Source organism: Aythya marila, assembly GCF_965140915.1.
Source record: "Aythya marila genome assembly, chromosome: 2".
Taxonomy (NCBI): domain Eukaryota; kingdom Metazoa; phylum Chordata; class Aves; order Anseriformes; family Anatidae; genus Aythya; species Aythya marila.
In genome coordinates this window covers 17173249-17196488 of record NC_139043.1, presented here as the reverse complement: position 1 = coordinate 17196488, position 23240 = coordinate 17173249, and the positions used below count along the sequence as shown (strand labels likewise).

General features: G+C 34.7%; 1 protein-coding gene across 1 annotated transcript in view; it reads right to left on the bottom strand.

Moving 5' to 3' along the window:
* ODAD2 (outer dynein arm docking complex subunit 2) overlaps nucleotides 1–23240 on the bottom strand; it is a gene marked incomplete at both ends in the record, with an annotated part of 90038 nt that overhangs the window by 26957 nt on the left and 39841 nt on the right. Inside the window, 2 exons of the mRNA XM_082754115.1 lie at nucleotides 263–451; nucleotides 15223–15337. Of these exons, the coding sequence (XP_082610241.1) occupies nucleotides 263–451; nucleotides 15223–15337 (304 nt within the window). The remainder of the gene's footprint in view (nucleotides 1–262; nucleotides 452–15222; nucleotides 15338–23240) is intronic.

Genomic DNA, 23240 nt, shown 5'->3' with positions numbered 1-23240 from the left:
TTCTGAAAAGCAATATTCAGCAACAGTGATTATTAAAATGAAGCTCATCTTCCAAAGCAATTTTAGTACCAGCCACAGAGTGCTTTCATGTCCAATATACATCTCGTGGAGGAGGAATTCTGCATCTCTTCCTGATAGCTGCTGCAAAATCTATCACTCATGTCACAACCTTTTAGTTGGGTATAATGCAGATTGATATAAGAAACTCAGGTACTTAATATAGTATGTTTAGTATGATACTTAATATAGTATGTTTACTTACTGTGTTTGCTAGTTTAGACAACAGAGGGACGACTCCGTGATCTGTTATAACAGCTAAATTTTCTTTATCTTTAGCTATATTTGTAATGGCAGCACATACACTTGCTAAAACTTCTTTATTCTTTGATTTTAGCAGATTGACTATCAGTTCCAAGCCACCGACAAAGGACCGAACCATCTCCCCAGCATCCTAAACAATTCATAAGAAACATTATTTTAAAATATTTAATATAAATTTTATGTGAATGTTAAAAAAAAGAGAGATTGGCATGACATAATTATTCAAAACTGCAGGTAGTGTTCTGTCACCTTCACTAAGAAATATGGACAATTTGGAACTCAAAACTCTTGACTGACAGATAAGAGTTAGACTGTTTTAAATAGCACCATGTAAGCAGAAATTCAATGCCTAAATAAAGGTATCTAGTGCCATTTTAGATGACACCGGGTATTCTTTATGACTTCAAGCTGTCACTTCCAAAGGTGTGCAAGTTTATCTTACCTGCTGTACTTGCCAGGCATGTGCCTCATATACCCTCGGGCATCTTAAACACCAAATAGACACCCCTGTTTAGGCTCTCCTACTGTCTTCTGTTTCTCACATTAAGTCTGACAGCTAAGACAAAAGAGTGGTAATGTTCTTTTCTTATATCAATGCAAATGAGTATTCAGGAGTACTTGCAAACTTATTCAAGAGGCAGTTACACAAGTCTTGACAGCAACTGAGGGAACCAAGGTACACTTTAGAGTATGATCAACATAAAATGTGGCTAGTGGATACAAAAACAACTCTACAAGAATGTCTAAATATGCTTTTAGAAAATAAAATAGAAACTAAACATGGTATGTTCAGAATAAAACAACATTAATTTCAAACAGAGAATAGTTATGATGTTGAAGTCCTTGCAGCAGAACTGTATCATAGAATCATCAAGGTTGGAAAAGATCATCTGCTCTAACAATCACCATACTACCAATGTCACCCACTAAACCATGTCCCTAAGCGCTAGGTCCAACCTTTCCTTGAACACCCCCAGGGACGGTGACTCTTCCACCTCCATGGGCAACCCGTCCCAATGCCTGACTGCTCCTTCTGAGCAGAAATGTCTCCTCATTTTCAACCTGAACCTCCCCTGGTGCAACTTAAGGCTGTTCCCTCTATTCCTATCACTAGTTACCTGTGAGAAGAGGCCGATCCCTAGCCCCCACACCTTCCTTTCAGGTAGTTGTAGAGAGCAATGAGGTCTACCCTGAGCCTCCTTCTTCTCCAGACTAAACAACCCCAGTTCCCTCAGCTGCTCCTAGTAGATGTTAAAAGATTTTTGTTTGAAATTGACAAGACAATTTCACAGAAAAAAATATATAATTAAGTGTTATTTAATTGAAAAGTATTCCCTCTGATTTGAAAAGTTTCTGGGCCACAGATTCCTCAAAGGTGGGAGAGAGTTCTTGGGAGGGGAGCCACTGCTACAGGTTTGCCCCATTCTTCTACATTTCCTTAGGCATCCCCTTGTAGGCCAGTAGAATATAACAGAATACTGGGCGAGTGAACCTGTGGTCTAGCACAGAATTGGCTGCTCTCATATTTTTGTGTTTATTAGTCAACTCAAATTAGCAAGCACATGTTTACATTTAATGCGTAAAACAGAAAACCGTCAGCTTTGGCACTGCAAGACTGAACTAACAGGTATGGAATTCATTTGGTTGCCTCAGGCAAATGGGAACTGGCAGTTATCTGATAAAGTGACATGCAGCATACAAGTACTTCATGTACCCTTAAAAGCACACAGGATATAAATCTAAGTTTGTTTAAGTACAGTTTCTTAACTGATTAAATTACATAGTCACTGACCAATGCTGTACACCAAGATTCACCGTAGTCTGTTAAAAATGTCTGAAAAGAAACATATTGCCATTTCTTTGGTAAGATGTTCCACCATGTAAGATTACATGACTTTAGTCAACCTCTTTTCAGCTTCCTCATAGACAGAAACGATGCCAGAATAGAAAAGCATCAACTTCTTCAAATGTTTTTTTACACGTTTATTCAATCTGTGGGTAATTCCAAGCAGCATTCTGCCAACCACCTAGAAAAGGTTCTTAGGATGCCTAGTTACACAAAACCTAAGACACAACACTGCAAAATGAAACATCATTTCCAGAAACTTTATTGCAAGCATAATAATTAACAATGGAGTGGAATGAACTTCAAGTGCGTAACCTGAGGATATAAAACTTTATAACGTTACCTGAAGAAATCACTTTGTTGTTTGATTGGGCCCTTCAGTTACTTTAGTTGAGTAGACCTTTATACTGAACATAGACATATGTGTTTTATTAGCACTTCTTTATATATATTCATATATATGTTTATATATGTTCATAATCTATAATCCAGCCCAACATTTTTTGGTAGATTTTCAACCTTTCAGGTGTTGATATGGAAAGATGAACAGTTCTCATGAAGTTCAATGTCCAGTGAATATAGAAACCAGCAAATGACTACACTGTGGCTAAAAAGGATTGCTGTTGAGCAAAACTTTAGCAAGTGAACTGTTAATCAAGAAATACATAAAAGTCAGAAACACCATGGGCAAAAACTTCAGGTATTCTTTGACGGTCATCTAATTTTTATGGAAAACTATTTACCAAAAGTATGCCACTAGTGCGCAAATCTTATTATTCGCAAAAGGGTTAGGAACCAGGGCACTGTCTTTACAAACAACTAGAAAAGTCAGTACGGTAAACAAGATCAAAGAGCATTTGCATTAAAAGGACAGGATTAGATACAATCCCATTAAAGGATCTGGTTCCTAAAAGGAAGCACTATTGGATTAAGAGTTTTAGAAATCTGTTAGAAGCAGGCTAAAAGAAAACAAAATAATCCTGAACTTGAGAGTACGAGAATGAAATGATCACTATGTGAAGTTTGATAGGAAAAGAAAGAACAGAAAGGCAGGAGCTCTTAAACTGTGTATCTAGTTGAAGACAACTATCAAGATAAAACTGGAGAGCATTATCTTTGAGAACTCCATTGATACTGTTTAGACAGCTGTATGTGGTGGATTCTTTATTGCTGTTTACAGTGACATTAGCAGGGCCTATTAAAGCTTCAGAGGACATCCGATAAGCACACACTTAGGTGGCAGGTGTTTTGATTTAGAGGATGCATTAAATGATGCATTTAAGTGAAATATATTAAATGTAAATCTGATAATAACAGCAGGAATTAAGGCCCCAGGCAGGAGCCTTTCCAATCACTTGGTCAGAAGTATACTTGATTTAAGAGCTAATATTGAGCTCTGAGATAAAACCCTTCTTGTTGATAACAATATCTAAGAAGTCCTCGTCATGAAATATGTAAATGATGATATTTCCTTGTATCTCCAGTTTGCATTTGAGCAACATGAAGTACTTGGTGCTGAGGAGCAGTGATGGTCAGAGCACTGCATCTCTGAAGAATCCCTGGTGTCTACTTTGAGAGGGCTAGGAGGCAACAAATAGCATGGACTGTAAGAAACTAAGTTAAGTAATGCCTTCTAAAAATGAACTGGAGCACTCCAATGGATCTTAGCATAGCTGTTCAATTATTTGAACAGCTTCTTTTGAAATCATGTTCATTTTGAATTATTTGAAAACCTTCTCTATGGGGAGCTAGAGAGCTCCTTGCTGTCAAAAAGGACCTTCAAAAGCAAAGTCTTCCATTACAGGATTTCTTTGCATAGAGTAGGGGTATAAAACGAAGACTGTTTCCTCTAAATAATTATTCTACTTGCAATCAGCAGAGTATTTCTGGCTCTTTTAAAGAATGGTGCCAAGACTATTGCTAAATTCAGGTAGATTAAGGCCTGAAAATGAAATCATGTAGGTAAGATCTTTGTGGGTACAGCTGGCCAGATAATGCCAAGAAGTTACCTAAGAAGAACAAACATTGATTGAAAAATCCTTTTAGTGATGATCTGATAGAACTTCTATCAACCTAGTGGATATAGTGACTCTTTTGGTCTACATACTCCTTTCTTTGGCAGCAGCTGCCATTGTTTTTAAGTTGGAAGGAAGGAGAAAAGGAAAAACTTGAGTCACTTGCTGGGATGAGACCTTTTATTCATCCTCCTTTATGAAATTCCGCATGACACTGGATTTTACCAGAGCTGACGGCCAGGACACAGAAATACAGGGCTGAATGACAATAATACTCTAGAAATCCAAGGCAAAAATAAGATAGTGAAGGCACATGGATCCAAAAACTGATCCAACTAAATATGCTTTAAGAATGCTAACCTTATTACTAGTACTAAGAAAGATCTGCAATCATCTATCAGCACCAAGAGCATGTTCTTCTGAAAAGAACAGTTAGAAACTCTGAAGGAGAAAATAGATCTGAGCAGATTCTTCGTGACATCTTGCTGTACAAAGGTGGCATTGGACAGCCTGCTGTCAAACTCTTATTACACAGAAAGAGAGCAAAAGTGACTGGCTAAGTGGTCAGAAGTAAATCTGTGGAAGAAATTTTAGCCTGTGTATGTCAGTGATGGTAAAAAAAAAATGCAGAGATGGAAAGAAAGGGCTACAAGTGGAATTTCATTTATACACTTCCATCAACAGGTCAATAGGATAATTTTGAATAAAATCTAACAGACTTTCTCCTGAAACCCTTTTGAACTGAAAGGTCTTAGGACTTCATGAAAGTGCAAACATGGACAGTGTGAACTTTCCTAGGGCTAAGGAGTGACCATAAGACCAAGAATGGTTTTGATTATATTTATTTCTTTTTCAGAGCTGATTTATTAGCAGAGTATGACTCCAATTGTATTGTGTTAGTTTTGCTGAGCAAATCCATCAAATCGCTCATGGTCTTGGAAAATAAAATTTCCTACTTCTTTAGTTCTGGGTCTACATGCTAAGCAGAACTCTTAGCTGTGATGTTTCCTTCACACAGAAAGCAAAAGCAGTGGGTAGCCCCATCAGGAATGTAGTATTTTCTAACACAGGCAGGGAAATTCTTGAGACTGGAAGGGAAAGGTTAAAGCCATACTGTTTGAGGATCAAAACCAGAAGCCAAGGCGTGTGAAGAAAGGTAATATCCAGTAGCAAACTTTGGGCTGAAGTCCTAAAATTAACAGAATGAACAAATAATACAGGTCCTAACAGAAATTAAAAGGGGATCTAGATGTTTATGCAGAAGGACAACATATGTTTGTGATTCAGAGAAGCAGCTGAGAGAAGCAACGAAGGAAGGGCAGCACTCTGCCAATCCTGTTACCATGTGAGCTGCATGTAAAGTGAGGTGGGCTTGCAGCATGTTTCCCATGCGTACTCTAGGATAAAAGTTTATCATTGCTAGTATATACTATGTATATATTTAGTAAGAATATACCACAATGTAAATAAGCCTGCAGACAATCACTTGAATTAAAACAGTATTTCTTGATAGGCATTTTCATGCCTTACTTGGAATTTTAAAACTTGAGTAAAAGCTGGAAAAAATGGCTCACAGAGAAAAATCCTACAAATAAATTTCTTACTATATGTATCAAAGAGCTAAATGGCTAGAAGAATGGATATTTTACATTTACTTCAATTTCTTGAAACTTACTCCAGAAGCCGTGTCTAAATATTGGCTCAATAAATAAGAAAGGTTTCTGTTCAACAAGTAAACTCTACAGTAAGTGTCTAAGATTTGTAAGGGGCTCAGCTATAAATGCAAATGATCCTGCTCTTCTGGATGGTTCAGCTATCTGTGTATTATTCATGTTCTTTAAGAAGTTTTGTGAAGAAAGAAGATAATCTGTATCCCACCCTAATGAACTAACATGAAAATCTTACGTTTTGCTACCTGTACATATTTTCTCTCCAGATGATTATAACCCTATTTGTAAAATTTCTCTTCTGACTAGCTTGCACTTTCCACATTTTGTAAAAATGTATGGTCATATTAAACTGACAGAATAATATATAAACAATCAAGCAGTAAGTAAAAGAAAGGAGTTTCAATAATCGTCTGTGAAACCAGCTAAACACAAGGACAGAACATTCTACCAGTGATGAAAAGCAGAGGGAAACTGCAGAAACCACATGTCAGGAAAGTTTCCCAAGTGTGATTGTGGGTGTAGTCTGGTGGTCTGTGCAAGACAAAGGGAAAAGCAAAAAAGCAAGAAATTTGAAGAACAATGAGCAGAAAGAAGGACTGAAATGAGAGCTTTAAAATCCATTATGTTACTTTTTCTTTCAAAGAATTTAAACAACAAATGCAATCTTTTTGATATCATTTAGCAAAACCACATACTTGCTTTGTACAGTAAATTTCTACTTCATTTACTTTTACTGAAATGTTTATGTATTATATACAATTGTCATCATTTAAAGATATCTTCATTTGAGGAAATTATATGAAGTTGTGCTTCTGATTGCAGAGGTCTGGATTCAATTCTTTTGAATCTTTGAGTATACTTATATTAATGATCAGATAGCTGTCCATACTTTAAAGGCTAAAGAAATTTCTGTGATTTTAGTTTCCAAATCGAAGAGTTCCTTCAGGCATTTCCATCTATAGTTTTGTAACATAAGAGAAGAGAAATAATATAAAACATGTCTTTGGAAATATTTTTGTACTTTTTGTTTCAGGTAGAAAGAAAAGGTATCTTTAAATTTGACCTTATAAATCAATCAAAACACAACTTTTTTTGTGAGACTTAACCCAAAGGATTTGTCATTTCCAGCTATTTGTGTGTGTTAAGCTTTCACATTTACTCGTAGTCCTTAAAACTCACTGCAGAAATGTAAATGGCATTGTTTCAAAGTCTGCACTGTACAACTTGGTTACTACTAGCTAATAACATGACTTTCATACTGAACTTGAAGTGGAAAGTGTTCCATTTCCAGCCCAAGACTACAGTTATACTTCGCATTTATATACTGCAAACTCTGATCTATTAATACAGCCACCAAACTACATTTAATTTCATGTTATTTGTGAAGCTAATCAACAAATTTAAAGTATTTTGAAAAGCTTCAAGAACATCTTAGGATATAGGTATACAAAAATAAATAAATAAACAAAAGGTAACAAAAACTTATTTAATTTAGCTAATTTCCCCCCACTTCACTTATTGTGACAGAACCTTACTTCTATTGCCCAAATAATACCACTCCGTTCAATTTAAATACAGTTTTGTAAAAATGAAATTCTTTTTATCCTCAAGAAGTATGACAAATATTATTTCAAAACTGTATTCAAAGGGAGGAGTTTGCAATTTCAAGCAGTAAAAATAATGTCTGTCATATATGCTGAGGACAGCAAAGTTACCTGCAGTACTAATAAAGCTTCATCCTGTTACTCTTTAGTCATATATTTCCATCTTAAAGAGCATGCCTATCAACAAAATTTAGCTAACTTTTCCTTTTCAAATATTTATACACTGGCTTCTGACAAGAGCAGAAATACTGTGAGATAGACCAGCTTTACACTGTTTTTATTTTTATTTTAATTGGGAGCAGAAAGCATTACAATATTTGCAGAAAAGACAGGTTTGGAAAAATCATTTGATCTTTTCGGTATTTATTCAAGAAGAACACTTGAGATTTTTGACTTCTCTTGTCATCATATTATATGGTTGTTGGGTTTGTGTATGTGTGTGTGTGTGTGTTTGTGGTTATTTTCATTATGTAAATAAAGTTCATCAGCCTTAGGTTGAGACATACAGTATTTGAACAGGCACTACTGAATTCTTCTGTAACTGGATTCCCTTCTTATTTCTTCCAAAGTGAATACTGGTTTCTTTATTTGAAAGATTTAAAGCTAAACACCGTATTACAAAAACACATTGTGTTTATCTTTAAAAATACTCCACTTGAAAGATAAAAGTTTCTCCACTAAAAACAAGTAGTATTTCACTCTTAGAACATCTTAAAAAGCTTAAGGTGTCAACCCTGATTTGTCAAACTGAAATGCTTTTGCCCAGAAAAGTGATGGTATGGCTGTGCAAATAAACTCTAATTAGCAAGAGTCATCTTTAAACTACCTTTTCTTCAGTGAAGGAAGCAGTCCATTTGCATGCCCTATGGCCAACCGAATGACTTATCCTAATGCACAAACCAATTAAAAATTCAAAATAAAGAAAAGCAACACATTTATATCTGTTTTTTTAAAATTTATAAATTACAGCTGAAAAAAAGGAAAAAAGTCAAACACAATGCATGAGGATGTTTCTATTCATTTTTCAAATTAAACAACACAATGGTAATATTGATTCAAATTATTTTATATTTAAAGACTAATTTTATTCCTGTCTATAGAGCTGTGAAGGCTTCCACTGTAGCGGAACTGATGAAGAAACCCTTGCAAGATGAGCCTCTTTTACTATAATTCACAACTCTTTCTCTGTACAGTGTGTTGGGAAAATGCAATCTGCTGGAAAAGTAATAGCAGACAATCAACACATATTATCCTGTCCTCTTCACCTCACTGAAAGAGGTAATGCCAGAGCAGGTTTAGTGTTACATTAGTAGTTTTAACATAGCTCCAGTGCTACTCCATAGCCTAGAAGAGCAGAATCCCTTACTCTGTGCTCTTCAGGGCTAAATTCATCACGCAGCTAAATACTTGGCATGTATATTTGCTATTGATAGCTTCAAGAAATAATGGCAAAGTCCATTAGTCAAGTGTACAGCCCAAGAAAGCGTGCAATGAATGTCCTCTGAAAGTTGGTGGGGAAAACATGTCTTCATGGTCACTCACACAAATTTTGGATGTCCTTTTGTCTATTGTTTTCCTTACTTTTCAGCCTGGCAGACTACACCTACTCTTTCTCCACTTTACTCCTCATAACTCTCACTGAAGTTCAGTATTGGATAAATGCCAAATCCTATTTTTTTTTTCACAGAAGCAATGAAACTACTAATATCAGAGTCCTTTGAGGCCACTGTGGCGAAAACATCATGATTTGCTTTAGATTATTTTGAAAAGCATTATAATAATGGAAGCATGAGAAACTGATGACACTGACTAATTGAAAAAACTAAACATTGTTTCCATTGGATTTGTGTTGAACTGAATCCAAGTAAGCGCTCAAAACATTGAAGCTGAATAAGTGTCTAAGTAAACTTCTTCATATAATTATTAACATATTTGTGAGATAGCCGGTACTAATGTCGTTTCATATTGTAGCATTGCAAAAAAGTAATATTGAAATGTTCTGAGGACAGTCTAGCTAAACAATCAATGCAGTGACAACACAAACAAATAAATAGTTATAACAACTATTGTTTGTCTTGTTGCAACTCTGGCATGGTTCCATAAATTAGAGTGGTATTTGAGAAGGCAATCATATCATATTTTACCAATTACAATTACGGACCACTGAGAATCTGAACAAGTAGCATGAAGTATAAAATATGTTATAGTACAATCAAAAGCTTCTGGGGTAGATAAAATGATTGCTTGAAATTTTCTGGTTTGTATTATGCAGCAAATGAGACACAAAGATCTCCGTGCTATTTTCTTGCCTTAAAATCTATGGAAGTCACATATGGTAAGAGAGAGGGTAAAGACAGAAAAAAAGTGAGATGGACAAGAAGGAAAAACAAAGGAGAGATGAAAAAGAAAAAAATGGGAGGAAGATGAGGTTTAAGCTTTTTATAGATTTTTAAATCTAATTAGCAAGTCTAATTTAAAAGTACAGAAGCTACATGACAAGCTGTTGACTAGTATGTGTAGCTATTATAAACTAAGTTACAAGAAAAGCTGGTCAAATATTTTCCAGTGGAACAGTATTCCATCAGAAAATGCTAATGGAATGGAACCAAAACCTTCCATAAGAACACGACTTCTTGAAAAGTTTTGACAGAAACCAGGCATAAAGGCAGGCTAAATTACCAACGTGCCTCTTCATCTTTTCTCTTGTCAGCCAGATGGCTGGTGAGTAGCCTGCCAGGCTGCTTGGCTTCTGGTTTTCACAGAATCCCTGACTTCTTGCCGGATGGGCTGCCAAACAGCTGGAAAGCCAGGTCTCCAGGAGCTCCTAAGCTTTTTGGCTTAAGTTCTTCAAGCTCTCAGGCAGCTGCTTTGCACTTAGGATCTGGGGCTCCCCAGTTTGGGAGACATAGGTTACGTTCTCAGTTTCCTGTTGCTTCCCAGATTTCAGGTTGTGTTTTACAGGAGGAACTGGGCTCCTAAGGACCTCAGGGCAATTTATGGCAGTTCATTCTGGATCTAGGATTGCATGTCTGTAGGAGCCCAAACACTCCATGACAACTGGTCCACTAAACTTCTAGGCAGCCTGTGGCAAGAGTCATTGGAGAGGTTGGCACTTTGTGGCCCTTGCAAGTATGGCAACCAACTATGAACTCACCAAGCCACTTTGTAGGCTTCCTAAATCTCCAAGGACCCTGCTATTCTGTAAGTTCTGAGGGGCAAGCCAAAAATTCCTTTTTGTCTTTCTTATGTCTTTCTTTGTAACAAAAGCCTAAAAATTTGTACACTACATCCAGATTATCAAGGATTAAAAAAGGCATAAAATTGAGATCAAATTTAGAGAAGTAGGTATGAATGATGTTAAAATACGATAATGTCTAGAGAAAACAAATAGGCAAATGGAAAGAGATCAGTAAAGAGCATTAAGTTTGAACTGCCAAGATTTCCGTATATAAATACAAGAAGCATAACAAGGAAAACAAAGAAACTGGAAAATGCTGTACATACTCAAGCAAGGAGTTTTGACGTTACAGGCTTATCCAAAGAAAAGTACATAAACAAAAATATATTGGAACTATTTAAGTAAAATTTTTAAAATATAAACAAATGAACAACAGTTTGCATTATGGGGAACTGCTAATCTTCATACACTGGAGTTATTAATCAGTAAAATGTGTTAAAAAAAAAAGTAACTTAGAATATTTACAATGGCAAATAATCTTCCTAATTGTTAAATATCAGAAGAATTTCAAAGTTCAACTACCTTTCCCTGTTACTTTTAATACAGAAATGTCCATTCTAGTTTTATACATATGGTTACATTAAAATTTCCTCAACAAGCAAAATTTATATAGACATCTTAAATAGCATGGGTCATCTGCAGCATATTTTCCACCCATGTTAACTCCAGACTGCTGCCTCCAGTAGAAGTCACTACCTTAGCAAAAGTGAAGGCTACTTGACCATCACACATGCTCATCTCTTGACCCTTCCCTCCTAAACCTGATTTAGTTCTGCTTTTGCATTTATTTTGTGTGCAAGAGAAAAGAGATTTTGTGTGCGAAAAAGAATGGACATTCTCTTTCCCTTTATGTAGGAAATACACAATCATCTTTAGATGGCTGATCATCCTTCATCACACCCATGAAATTCCATTGAGAGGGTAAAAAGGAAGAAATGCATTTGTGTGTGTTCGGGGGTGGGGTTGGATGACACTTTATCAGAAAAGTGAGATGTCATTTTACAAACACGCTTTAAAAAAATAGGATAAAAAACTTTCCCTCTCTCTTCCCCCAAATTCCCAGTCTCAGACTGTTTACTTGAATAATTTTGACAGACTTCATACACAGCTGACTTCCAGAAGTTCTTTAAGAAAGCCTTTACAGTTGTAGTTGTAACAAAGGTTAAAATTTAAACTTTGAAAGCTGAAAGCTGATATGCAAACACAGACAAAACAGAAGAAAGGATAAGGCCTTACGTTATGTTTGCACCCAAAACTCTATTAAATACAAGAAAGGAAAATAACCTCTAAAACTTTTATTTTTATTTTTATTTTATTTTTTATTTCAAAACATACTTTTTATACGTTCCTCTGTGAGGAAACAGTTGACAGTGTTCCTCTCATCACTATAATGTCTTTGGATGAATTTTATGATAGCCCAAATAACATCTTTGTGGAGTTTCTCTCAATTTTTCTGTTTGGGCTGATGTACATTGGGATAACACTATAAATACTGTTTTTTTCAAAGTAGCATCATAACCAAATATTGCTGTTCCAACATCAACAGAGTTGAGTAGACTTTTCTTAGCAATTTTTCACAATCATTTGTGGTTTTTGGACAGTATACTTACTTTTTGTCGTTACCAATGTGCCTGCAGTAGTAACTTTTCCTTTTGGAAATAACTAATTTATACAAGTATGTTTCTAATAAGATAATTCATTTGAATAAGTGATTCAGCTCTTCTAGCCTTACAGTTTAAATAAAGGTATACCTTAATTTATCCAAAATTGTACGATATTTTTCTAAGACTCACAAATAGCATTGATAAGTGCAGTACAAATTTTCTCGTGAGTTCTACCACCTAAATTATGCCACTGCCAAACTACCTGTAAGATCTTCACTCTACAAGCCACTCTTAAGGCTAAAATTATTTAGAAACAATGCTGGCATACAGAGGTCATGACTGATCTCAAACCAATATTATGACTGTCAGAGTTATAACAGTTTATGTACTGTAATGTATAATTTATATCCTCTGTTTTAAAAGTCTTAAATCTGTCACAGACCAAATGAAACTGATCTAAATCATACTGATGTAATAAACAATTTCACTTTGCTATATCATCCTGATGTAATCAGCAATATTGTCAGTCCAGTTCTACAATACTATTCTATGGGAAGTACCCTGAACCAGCTACCATAATGCAACTGTTAATTTATATAACCTAAGGATATTGGCACTTAGATTCTCCTCCCTTTTTTTGCCATTAACTTCCTGCCTAACAGCAGGCAAATTAGGCCCAAATGCTCAAAAACATCTTTGAGAAGTCACCTGGGCATTCTGTGACTCACTACTTTCTAACTGTAAAACAGAAATGGTGGGTTTTCTAATCTTAAACAGATTATGGTAGGAGTAAATGCATGAGAGATGTCCATGTACTCACACACTATGGCAAAAAGAGCCATATCAGTATGATAGATTAGCTTCTATGATTTTATAAGTATCATAGCAAATAATGTTTAAGTTGTATATGCACAAAATGTCTGTGCAGGAAAATGGATGCTGTATTAAATTTTATAAAATTTGTTTTGGATACTGTTAACAAGTTCTTTTTCATCTGTGAAGGTCCACACTACAGAAGACAGGCACTACAGCTTCCGCAAAACAAAACAAAACAAATTCAGACTTCAAGCTCAAAGCTATTGGAAACATGTTTTGCAGTTTCAAGTACAGGCTTGGAAAATCCAGAGTGCACATAACTCATTTAAAGTCATATACTTATTCCTGCTTTTGAGTCAAGCACTGCATAAACCAAATCGTGCTTCTTGGAAGACCATGTAAATTGTTGAGTATTATTAACTGTGAATAAAAAATCAAAATTTTGTTTACATAGAAATAGTTACTGCATCTCCACGGTTTGGCTATAATTGCTGCTTTATACATATTTCTTTCCATTCAGTGTCAGAGGAAAGGGTATTATTGGTAGGTTTGTTTCAGTGTGCCACTCTGCCTCAGTCTCACACAAAAGACTCTTTGTGGGGTCACAGATTAGCATTTGGGCAGGCAGCCAAGAGAGATGAAAGGAGAGTGGCTACACTAAGGATGTACATAGCTTACACTCATCAAATACCCTGGGGGAGGGAAACAGAGAAGAAATATCTATGTAGTCTGTAATTTCAGTAGCTGTCCTCTATCCCTTTAGTTTCTGAAAACGTGTTTTTAGTCAAACCTCTAGCACTGCAGAGCTCCACTCTGGCAGTGCAGGTCATGGAGTCCTATGCATAATGAGTACTAAGATAAGGTAATATTTTAACATTTAGTTATAGAAATATTGTTCAAGAGATAGGCAGGTATAGTCAGATCTTGACAGAAGAGACATGCATGCACCCTATCATCAGGTAATATAAAACTTTCATACTAGATTATATGTTTTTTTTTAATTAAAAAAAAAAAGAAAAAGATAATCCAGAATAACCAGGATGTTTGAAAAATGACAAATAAGCTGTCTTCATAGAAATCGTTGTGAAGAAATAGAAAATGCTGAAGTTTTAAAAATCAGGAGCAAATGTTCTTGAAATACCTTCATCCACATATCTACACATACATCTATCTATATACATAAATAGCAACCACAGTGTTCTCAGCTCCAGGCAGGAAATGCTGCCTGCAAAGGATCCTAAGGATATCTACCTCTCTGAGGAAATTTCCATTCTTTACATGGTCAGGTTTCAAACTGTATGTAGAAGGATATGTGTTTTTAGTATAGCAGAGAGAAGATACAAAAGTTGCATTGAATATGGAGCTAAATTAGAAATGGAAGATATTACTGTAAAAAAAAAAAAAAAAGGATAAAAGTCTACTTAATATTCTAGGAAACATTTAATGAGAAACAAAACCTTCCACATTTATTTTACCACAGGTCAGTGGTAAGAAATCATTGAAGATGAGTTACAGATTATAACACCATTTTATCTCTACCTTGGAACTGACACGAAATACATGAATAGTTCAGTCTTCTGTGCAAACTGACCTGCACAACAACCACTATTCACAACTGGCACTTTTTGTTGGCAGTCTCAGCAGAAAATCTATGGATTACATTGGCACCAAGACTGAAATATGCTCTGAAACCAAAAGACAGTCTCTTGAGAATGCAGTTGAAGTACCTCATAGTGGTGAACAACTACAACTATCTGTGCTATTCAAAGCCCATGAGTAAAAGCTTTCTGTTTCCAGCATTGTCAGATCAGCTTTTTCAGCATACTTTGTTTGGGAACAGGAAGTTTGGATCCTGACATGTTATTAAATTAATTCCAAACACGTTAAGTGCTCTAAAGGCAAAACAGAATGCCTCCATTTAACACAAAATGAGTTCTAGATGAGGGCTACTACTCTATTTTTAACAAATGAATACATCAATTACTTAAAGCAGTTAAAGGAATGAAATACATTTTAAGTGGCAAATAGCAAAGTATTGCTGTAAGTCATACAAATACAAAAACTGTATGTGAATATATATGTAACAAAGCTATTAAATACTTTCTCACCTTAGCATTTTCAATGCATGGACAAATAGCCCAAGCTGCACTTGCTTGAACATCTGGATTAGGATTCTTCAACAATGACCATAACAAACGAACTCCATCTAAACGGTCGATTATCCTATCAAAGGAATCGATCAGAAAAAAAGAGATAATTAATTATGGAGTACACAATGCTAAATTTTAGATTATATCAGTTTGTTTGAGAAACTACTTTAAGAAATATTGGTATGCTTTTCTTTAGCGTATTGTTTTGCTTTACGTAAGTATTTGTGTTCTGTTGTCAGCTGACTGCCATCAACATACACAGTAAACATTGCTTGCTATTGTAGATGGGTGTGAATAAATTATGTAAAGACAGGATATGTTTTCCAACTAAATCTTATGAGTGTTGTTTACGCTTTTATCAGTACTGTGATTTAAAATGCTTATAGAAGATAAAGTGAACTGCATTATAACCAGAACTCATGTAAAAGTAGAAGTAAGCATGTGACTTTTTAACGATCTGCATGTAAACTGAAATCTGAATTCAAGCATACTAGCTTCTTTCATATAGTAACAAATACTTTCCAAAACAAATATTTATGCCCAAAACTATGTACTTAACTTTTTATTCAGTCTATGCTTAATGTATTTACCTTACTGTACAACATATTTTAAGGTACTACGTTTCTAATCTAGCATTAGAAATTAAAATGGTCACACCACACTGCACCCTTTGTTGGTCATGAATAACGTGTAACTTGTTTCCCATGTGTTCCTTACCAACAAGACTAACATTGAATATTATGTTATAATTACTTAAACACACCGTAATCAAAGTATCTTCATGACTAGCTGAAAAATGAATTATCATCAGAATCATCTCTACACCATCTGTGTTATGTTTACATATCAATCAGGCCTGGGGATCATAACGTCACATTAGGGTACAGTGAATACCTTAAATAGAAAGGAAGGTCAAACAAAACTTAACAGCTTTTACAAACATTCCTATTTTTCAAAAAGATATATTTAACCCAAAGCAGATGAGCTGAAGATAAAGGAAAGCAAGTATACTTTTCTAACCTCAGAAGGAAAAAATTCTGTTGTATACATGCAAGTCTACATCTTTAATTGTAAGTACAAGATAAGAGAAATAAAATACAGGTTACATCTTATTTGTGATCACTGTAAATACATTTGCCAGGAAATTTTTCAACTTATTATAAAATCATTTATTTACGCAATTCTGCCGTCATGTGAAGAAGGAAAATAATTAAGGGCATGGACTCTGTCTAAAATAACCACAGACTTTAATCACAACATTTTTTGCAAACAGGTTAAACAACTATGTTTTCAAAACAATAACTTTCTGCACAAAAAGGTTGGTTAAGCTGAGAAACCATAAGTTGTATTTTTTTTTTTTAAGATCTGCTCATTTAATACAGCTTATTTTACTTAATCATTTCCAAATCAACTGCAAGAATATCATAATTCAACAGAAAAAAATCAGAAATCGTAATACAAATTAGAACAGCATGATCATAAACTACACAATTACCAATATACGTCCACATAATAAGGATGACTTCAGTATAAATGTCAAACAAGCTTTTAAATCTCTCCAAATCCCCAAAACTTTCAAGCAATTTTAATAATACTTTCCTGTCATTTCAGAAAGCACAAAGAATTTTTTCCTATATTGGACTTAATTAAAAAAAGATCCATGAGTGTTTCTTCTAGTCAAGCAGAGTACTGATCACTTACCAACATGAGATACTTCCTCCCAAGAGGGGCTAAATATAAATGACCCAACTCCAACCAGTATATAAAAATCAAGTGATAAAAGTCAAACACTGAGTTCAGATTTTTCTACCACATTTAAGAAAACAGCCTCTAGGCTTATTTATCTCTCTCTCTCTTTTTTTTTTTTTTCCAAAGCCTGCTGATTTAAAATGCACTTTCTTCTCAGTTTTCTTCTTCTCTTCAGCTTTTCAAGGCAAACTACCCTCACTCTACGGTTCCTTTTCTAAAGAATTTTTTTGCCTTTTGGTTGAAGACCAGAAATATGAGTTGTCTTAGACCCAACAGAATAGCTCAGAATATCTGAAAGTGTTGTCCTCAGTCCATTAAATGTGTATAAAACAAAGATAGGTATGGAATAAACAAACAAATCCCCAAATTACATTCTTCATCACCGATCAGTGGTTTCACTCATTTATACTAGGTTAACTCAAATGTTCTTCTATGCAGAAGAACGATACTGTCAAATTTTCATACTGGAAGAATTATGGTTGTGTCACCATAGAAGCACAAACCCTTTTATTTTCATCTTACTAAGAATATACATTTGCCAATTAAAGAAAACATTAGTAAACAAGTGACTAAATCCCTTCTCAATTCCATTTTTTTTAACCTTTCCGTGGTTTCAGTGTAGCAGATGAAGAAACGGGATGTTAAACTAGCATATCTGCTATAAAAGCAATGGGAACACTAAAATAAATGGCCCTGAAAAATGTTTCCTCTATAAAAGTGTTTGGATGTTAGTTTCCTTTCTATATGAAAATTCTTTATTAAAGTGGGCAAAAATATGCATTCAAATTTCTTTACAAATAAAGACAGACCTGTAATCTTGAAAACAAACAAACAAACAAACAAACAAAACACAGACCTGTGATCTTGAAAATTTCAGCTCTGATGGCATCACTCTAACCAATATTCAGATTTGTTTGTATAATGCTTTCGTATCTAATTTTCATCCCCAAACTGATTATAACATCATTAGCAGGACACTGTAATATTGCTACTTATCACAATAAATACAAAGAAACTGTAAAATTTCCTTTGGTTGGCTTCCAGTTCTGCATTCATTCATATCTAGTACATTAGTTTCCCTGTGGTTACAGTCACTTAGATGAGATGCTTTCTAATAATTTGTTGATGTAACAAAGACAAAACTAAACTACAGTTAAAGCTGTATTAATCATGGGACTGTTAAAGGAGGGGTCCTTAAATAAAGAGGCAGAATATATTGAAAGCTGAAGGGAAAAAATATATAAAAAAAAAAAAAAAGCTGAAATAATGTGATATTTAGATGATATTAAAAAAGTCTTACTATTTAATAATTTAAAGTTTAAATATTTAACTGGTTTATACAATAGCTGTATTGTATGCACTTAAAGAATCTAATGTATAGAACACTATTAATAGCATAAATTTTAACAGGCATGAAACTCACCCAAAGTAGGAATATTAATTTTATTATAGGTAATTACTATCTGTTGCTTCACTACAAGTACACAGTGCTATTTGCTATTTGACCGGTGCAGATAACTTAACAAGACAGTTTTTATGAATGACTTTTGTTGGCTGTTTATAGATCACAGTTGCTTAATAGAGGTTTTTTACATTGCATTTATGAAACTTGATGTCATAGTGCCACTGAATATCACGGTATGTCTGCAAAAATTTCGTCACAATTCTAGGAATTTACATTGTTTTCTAAAATACATCTGAAACTAGCAAAACTGTTAATCTGAAATAGTACTCCTCTTTAGAATTCAGATTTAATATTGCATCTTTCCACTTCAAAATGAATTGCTTAAACACCACACACAAAGAGCATAGGCATCTGTTTGTCATATCTATCATCTTTTTCTGTTACAGTATTATTTGACAGAACTTTTGAGAAGTCTAGTTCTATTGTCTGCCAATTTAGACCACTAATACAGATATAAATAAACAAAGTTAAACTGACTCTGTATTGTGCTTGCTGGTAGGATTACAGGGTTTAATTCTGGCAGATTGTAATCTTGTCTTTTCTGAAACCACAACTTAGTATGTTTCTTAAAACTTCCACTACTTGCTAGAGTGCTTTAATGAATAGAATTATATACAAATGTCTTCAACTCCATCTGTCTGGCTAAAATATTTGTACATTTTAAGTTATAATATTCTAACATATCAGTTTTGAATGCTAGAGTTGAAGTCTATGGGTTTTCGAATGAAAAGTACAAATGAAAATCTAATGTTGGTTAAAGAATGAGCATTAATACTCTGGTTTTGATAATATAAAAAGAATAACTGTGAAAGTTCTTTAAAATGACAAACATACATAAAAGATATGCAGAGGCATCTCTGTCAATGCTTTGCAGCAGCACTCTGCAGCAGACAGAGTATGGAAAACAGTTTCAGCTTATTATTACTGTAAGAGAATTGGGTTGCCAATCTTTATACAGAAGATATAGATTCACCCATGCCAATCTACTACTCCTCTTTGTCAATGCATGCTTCTTCCATGGAACCTATGATAAAAATACATTATTTCCCTCAGCATTTAACTCCACTGTTTCACGGAACGTGCTCTGTTTTTTTATAATCCAGAATCAAATTTTATTTCCTACATGAATCCTATCCTCTTCATTACATACCCTTGAATCACTCACAGAAACTTCATGAGCTCCACCCTTTCAGTGTGTGGTTTCCACATGCCTACTGCTGCAAGTATAAGAACAGTCAAAATAGAAGACTGTTCAGCTGAAAGGCTCTAAGGGAAACTTTACTAAGCACATGCAGCTAATAGAATGTGACAATACATTTGAAAATTCTCAATTCTTACTGAGAGTTAGATACTAACTTGAAATTTTCCTGCTTTGCTCTGCGTTTCTAGTACATATCAAGGTCAATGACAGCAGGATCCATAAGAATCATCATACTTCTAGGTGTTTCTGTAGTGCTAAATTAAAACAGAATCTCTCTAAACACTGCTTGTCCAAACCAGGTGACAAATAAAACAAGCCTTAAGACCTAACAGCCAAATTGACAAGAGAAAAGCTAATAGAAAAGATCAACTGATCTCCCAGAACCCATCAAGACATTCCTTGAAAAGATGATTACAAAATAAGGAATGTAATAATGATTCATTCAACTGAACCAGGAAGACCAGAAACAGATAATTATTAAACTCCAATAGAAAGCCATCATGTGTATATACTTAGAGGCTACAAAGTGGCTTTGCTTCTTTCCAGAAGAACATCTTGGAAGATCTCTACATTCTTGTTAAGATGAGCAATAGATTGTAAAGAGCAGAAAGCATTAGAAGAGCTCAAACAGCGTTTCTCAGATGTATTTCAAGACAGCTATTTTTAGCACAACAAAGCAACTCATGAAACAACAACAAGAAAAAAAAAGTGTAAGGCATAAAAGGGAATGAGATGGTGGAACTGTGCATCCTCTTCTTTCCAAATTAAAGTTAAAGTACTGTAGGAAGGAAAATGTTTCCAGGTACTTTGCTACCACATGGATCTTTTAGATGTCTCTTAATACTTCGATAAGATTAAACAGGAATAAATAAGGTAATAATGGGAATAGTAGAGTGGCTAGCACCTGAACTATTTTATCATATAATCATACAGTGATAGAATATACAAGTTGGAAGGGACTCACAAGGATCATCGAGTCCAACTTCCGAGTCCCCAAAGGACCACCCAAATAAATAAATAAATAAATAAATAAATAAATAAATAAATCAGACCACATGTCTGAGAAAATTGTCCAAATGCTTCTTGAACTCTGGCAGCTTGGTGCCATGACTGTGTCACAAAAACACAACGCACTGCATGCTCGGAATTTGAGCATCCTTAGCATGCAGTGTTCACATTCTGGAGCTTTCATATCACTAATTTATAAATTGAGTAGCAATATATCAACATTTTCTAACATTAAAAAATAAAAAAAAAATATCTCAGAAACAAAAGTCTGAGTCCCATATTCTGCAATTAGAACAAAGTGATACTACAGATCAGGTATCCTACGTGTGTTTGGTGACCCACTCTTCTCAAAAAGAAGATTGGTTTGTATGAGGAGTTAGTCTCAGCTCCTGCTATACTGGTCTAAGGAGAAGGATAGAGAAGAGGAATGGATGGCCCATGATTTGGGGTGGGGGAAGAGGAGGGGAATCTAATACTTTAAGCCTGCAAGAGGCAGAGTCCTCAACCAAACAAATCATTGAAATGTGTGAGTAATTGCATTGATATTGATGTTTAAACTAAGCATTGTTTAAACATTTTGATGGATCAGGATCAAACTTATCTGCACCTGGCTGAATCGTGCCTCTGGGAAAAAATGCATTATCTCTTCTAGTGCTACGAGTCTGAACTTGCACTAGCACAATACTTCAGGTAAATGTCACAGTAATAAACATAATTTCTCTGTAAGTGTTTTTGTTGTTGTTATTGCTGTTGGAGCAAAAAGTATATTTTGCTCCTGGAATAAGTTCCTTGCTAATGTTTTAAAATATTTTCAAAATAATAAATAAATAAATATAATAAATTAATAAATAAAAAGAAATGTTGAGAACCTTTGATAAAGATTTTTTTTCATATGAACTGAATTCAACATTTCAATCCTTCACCCACTCTTGGCAAACTCTTTCAAGTTTCCTCCCAAACAACCTGTACTCTCTCCTTAAAAACAAGATGGACTTTGTTTTATCACAATTTTAGCAGCAACTTGTGTTATTTTTGGTGCTTATGCTGACCACATTCCAGTGTGAAGCTATCCATACTGGATATTACACGTGGTAGTCCTGAGTACTGGCATATGTCTGAGGTTTCATAATACCAATTTATATTTATTAGCTTTGAAATTTCTTGGTTGATTTACAGAGTTAATTTTGTTAATACATTACAGCAAAGGTAGACATTTAGTATTCTTCATTTGAGATGCACAGTGAAGATGATTTCATTTATGTGTACTTTTCTGCTACATGGCTAACTGTTCACACAACCCATGTTTACAGTTGTGTACCATCTAGCCTTTTGCCACTGGGTGACAGCCAAAGCATGAAAACAAAAGCCCTATTCAGGAAAAGAATTCCCTGCACTGCTATATGAATATCAAGTGAATTATGCAAATCAGAACAGGAGGAGCTTACTAAAACTCTTTTTCTGATCTTCCACATGTATAAGGAGGGAAATATTCTGAGAATCTCGAGGTAAATATCTCTGTAAGGGAACAGGAAGAACAGTAAATGCCCACCTCAACTTTTAACTGGAACACTTAATCATAAAGCTCAAGGATCTTTGTAAGCTGTAAAAATCTACATCACAAAACCGAAGAGAGCAGCAACTTTCTGAGTAAAAAGGCAGTCTTTCTCTTCGGTCTTGCAAAGGAGTAAGAGGAAAAAAAAGGATGCAAGAAAGTCTCAGTTCATAAAAGGAATTACGAAGAGGGACAGAACAGATAAAATACAAATAACACCCTATTTCAAAAACTTTGAAATTATTTTTCATGACAGTAAATGCACACATTTCTTTTGGAATTGCTTTCTCTAATTGAGGAAATTAGTTATGATTCAAGAACAGATGTAAAAGGAAAAGAGGCATAAGCAGGACCTATCATACAGCACTTGTAAATAGGTGCTTTGTAACTTTGAAATTTAATTTTAATAAAAATAATTTTACTACAGTTCTATATGTTTTACCCCCAAACATAAAAGCTTTATGTTCTATACATTTTCTCAAGGAAAAAATTGTATTCCTATTTAGCACATTTTACAGTAAGAAATAACTAATCCACACAGTAAAATTTCCTTTTAAGTCAGACTATAATTGACAAAACTAAAACCTTCTAAAGTGTTTAACCTGAAATTGAGTCTACTACTAATGCTGATGAACTGATAGAAGTATAGTAGGCAGTCCTCAAACCCCTGAGTTGAATTACCACAAACTGGAAATAGCTTTTCAAACATCCCTATTACATGAACCAACTATTCTGTGATCAAAATGGCATAAAATACAATTTGAACACAGGAAAAAAACTATTTTACAGTGAGAAAGTTCAAACACTGGAACAGGTTGCCTGGAGAGGCTGCTGAGTCTCCATCCATGGAGACATTCATAACCTGACTGGATGTAGTCCTGGGTGATTTGCTTTAGCTGACCCTGTCTGAGCAGGGGGGTTGGACTAGATGATCTAAATTGGTCCCTTCCAACCTCAATGGTTCTATGATTCCATGTTATCTCATTGTAGAGAGACATATT